This window comes from Photinus pyralis, unplaced genomic scaffold (assembly GCF_008802855.1).
Source record: "Photinus pyralis isolate 1611_PpyrPB1 unplaced genomic scaffold, Ppyr1.3 Ppyr1.4_LG5, whole genome shotgun sequence".
Classification (NCBI taxonomy): Eukaryota; Metazoa; Arthropoda; class Insecta; order Coleoptera; family Lampyridae; genus Photinus; species Photinus pyralis.
The window spans coordinates 3011251-3014433 of NW_022170596.1; the positions used below are offsets into that span (position 1 = coordinate 3011251).

The following is a 3183-nucleotide window of genomic DNA, read 5'->3' on the forward strand; positions in this document are numbered from 1 at the left end:
AGTTAAAGGCGACTTGTTTATTGCAAACCGTTGAACGACTAGATTTTTAGTATTAAAAGAGAAAAAAAACCATAGGTAAGTAATTTTAAGATGTTCTGATTTCCTTTGTCGAACGTTTGAGTGTGGGGTATTTTGTCCAAACAAGTTTCTTTTTGTTTCAGGAATTTTGTTTATCGTCCTTTTCATGTATTTCGGAATAAAATTTAGTCATAGTCCATCAATTAATTGTGTTTATTCGAACCCTGCCGATCGAGACTACCGAGTCTCCCAATTATATTGCGATTTTTCTTTGTATGAGCCGAGATTACAACATTGTTAATTTAAAGTTTTTTTTTTGAGCTAGTTGGACAGGCATTTTGTGGGGAGTGTAGCATACAACACAGTACATACAACAATATATTTAATTTAACGTGCAAGGGCTGTAAAAAATAAAAGGCGGTCGGTCAAACGGATTTTACCAAGACTCAAAATTGACTTCTGTAACATAGTCATAGCACGCTGCATTAAATTAAAAAAATTTTAGGATTAAACAGTCAAAAGTCGAAATATCCCTGCACTTGGTTGTCGCATACTACGATGGTGCTATTTGTGGAATTAAAAATTATTTAAATAAAATTGTTTTAATTTACGGGTTGTCTTCACGGACAAACAGTTTAGTAGCATCGTTGTTTATTCATGTAAAACAATGATAGAATGTGCAATAAGAAGTCAGTATTCAAGTACAATACCTACAGTTTCAGTTACGCTTGTCTGGAAGCGAGTGCTTACTGTTATAGTTATTAACGTCATAAGGCCGATATGTAGCAAATAACGGACGTGGTTGAAGTTTGTAAACCGAGGCGTCAGCCGAGGTTTATATTCAACCAAGTCCGTTATTTGCGTATCGGCCGTGTGTCGTTCAAGATTTTTCGTCATCCCATTATGTGGAAATTATATATTTCGACTTCATAAAGATCCATCTTTTCGCAATACTTAAATATAATAATTATCTTGATCATGGTATGCTTATGGTCACATGTTAGCGGTTGTCATGGACGCAACTACTGAAAAATAAACAATTCGTTAAAAACGCGTGCTGAGAAGCTCTACGACGGTTTTCCAAAAATATGGACGTAATTGAAGGAAATATCAATATTCCTCCAGACGTATTAGCAGACTCCATGGCTGCAAGTGTCGATTTGCTACCAGAAAAGACCAGGGAGCGATATCAAAAAGAATACGAAGATTTCAAGGAATGGCTTAAGATTAAGAGGATCAATTTAGTAAATGAAGACGTGTTATTAGCGTACGTAAAGGGAAAATCGGAAATGTACTCGCCCAATTCATTATGGACAAAAGTTTCAATGTTGAAACTCACTTTGAAGGTATATGACAACATTGACATTTCAAGGTTGGTAATTTATTCATGTAGTGTATTTATTGTGTATTGGGGATGTTTATTACATTACAGATTCGGAAAATTATTCGCCTTTTTGAAAAGAAAGTCTGAAGGTTACAGACCAAAAAAGTCTAACATTTTGTCTGAAGAGCAAGTCATGACATTTTTATTGGAAGCTGATGATGGTGTATGGCTCCTAGAAAAAGTCATCTTAATATGTGGAATATTTGGCGCTTGTAGGGGTGATGAGCTTTTGAAGTTGAACGTGGAGGACTTTGAAGACACCAACAAAAACGTAATAGTTACATTGCGGATCACAAAAAATAAGAAAAGCAGAGTGTTTCTAATTCCGAAAGAAGGACTTCCCTTCAATGCGTATCAGTTATACAAAAAATACGCGGAATTACGTCCTCAAAATTTAGAAACTCGGCGATTTTTCATTGCCTACCGCAAAGAAAAGTGTGTTAGGCAGGTTGTGGGCATTCATACCATTGGGGGTGTTCCCAGGAAAATTGCTAAGTTCTTAAAATTAAAAAACCCAGATTTATACACGGGCCATTCGTTTCGGAGGTCATCCGCTACCATGCTTGCAGAAAATGGCGGCGATCTCCTAGCAGTGAAGGAACTTGGAGGCTGGGATTCATCTGCGGTAGCGGAATCGTATATTGAAAATTCTGTTTCGAAGCGATTAAAAATCACCAAACAACTATTTCAAAGGTCCAATGGAAACTCTGAAATTACAACATCCATAGCCACAGCTTCTTCATCAAGTGTAACATCAACAGGTGATAGTGGTCCTCAAGTTTCCTACGATGGACTACAGATTTCTTGCAATAATAACTGTCACTTTAATTTTCATATTCATTATAATAAGTAGTTGTTTGTATTTCAATAAAAGCATTATTTCTTAACGGCCGCATATGCGTCCGTTATTTTTTAACGGACGCCGTCCGTTATGAATGATATTTCATTTGTCAAATGAGTTGAGTTAAATTGAAATAACAGTATGGGATGACGAAATAGTTATTTACCTAACAAGTTCGGTAAGTTAATTTTCCCGCATGAGCACTTTGTTTGCAGCACGACCGTAGGGAGTGCTGCATTTAGTGCGAATGCGGGAATAGTTATTTACCTAACAAGTTCGGTAAGTTAATTTTTCCGCATGAGCACTTTGTTTGCAGCACGACCGTAGGGAGTGCTGCATTTAGTGCGAATGCGGGAAAATTCTTTCCGAAAGAGTTAGGTACAATATTTTTTGTAACGAATTGCGTAAAAAAGGTCAAAATTAATAAAGTTTTGTAAATTAGTTTTTTTTTAATCATGAGTTGGTAACACAATAATATGTTTGGTTGGTAACATAGTTTTGTAACTACCCACTTTTCATCGCACTGGTCACATTTAAAACTTTCAGATCTTTGGTTAATACATATTTTGCCTTTGCAATGAGTGCTACTACTGGTCACGGAATTGCATCGTTTGCACTGCATATCCTTGGAAGTCTTCAGTACAAATATACTTTGAAAAGAGTGCTTTTATTGGTCGCGTAAGTGTACTGATCGTATTTAATATTCCCAGAAGACGTGTGAACAAATGTGATCTCAAATTTGATTTATCTTGAGTTGCGTAAATACACTCGTTACATTTATAATCCTTGGAAGCTTTGTGTGTGTTAATATGTGCTTTCTTAAGCTGCATATGCCAATAGTTGCGGAATATCACTGGTCACATTTTAAGACGTTTTAACAATAAATTTTACTTTTTCTTGAGTTCCACTTCTGAAAAATAATTTGATTGCGTTATAAGTT

The 3183-nt window shown here is 35.8% G+C and overlaps 1 protein-coding gene across 1 annotated transcript; it reads left to right on the forward strand.

The window, feature by feature from the left end:
• The first annotated feature begins 773 nt into the window (after positions 1–773).
• On the forward strand, positions 774–2255 carry LOC116172704. Its single transcript, XM_031489963.1, has 2 exons — positions 774–1390; positions 1451–2255. Exons 1-2 carry the CDS (start codon positions 1107–1109, stop codon positions 2253–2255), a joined length of 1089 nt encoding a protein of 362 aa, XP_031345823.1. The 5' UTR covers positions 774–1106.
• The last annotated feature ends 928 nt before the right edge of the window (positions 2256–3183 follow it).

What these genes read in the sequence shown, in the direction of transcription:
- LOC116172704 (XM_031489963.1), top strand. Translation starts at nt 1,107, where the DNA reads ATGGACGTAATTGAAGGAAATATCAATATTCCTCCAGACGTATTAGCA. An exon ending in GACAACATTGACATTTCAAG is followed by an intron (nt 1,391 to 1,450) that starts GTTGGTAATTTA and finishes ATTACATTACAG; the next exon opens with ATTCGGAAAATTATTCGCCT.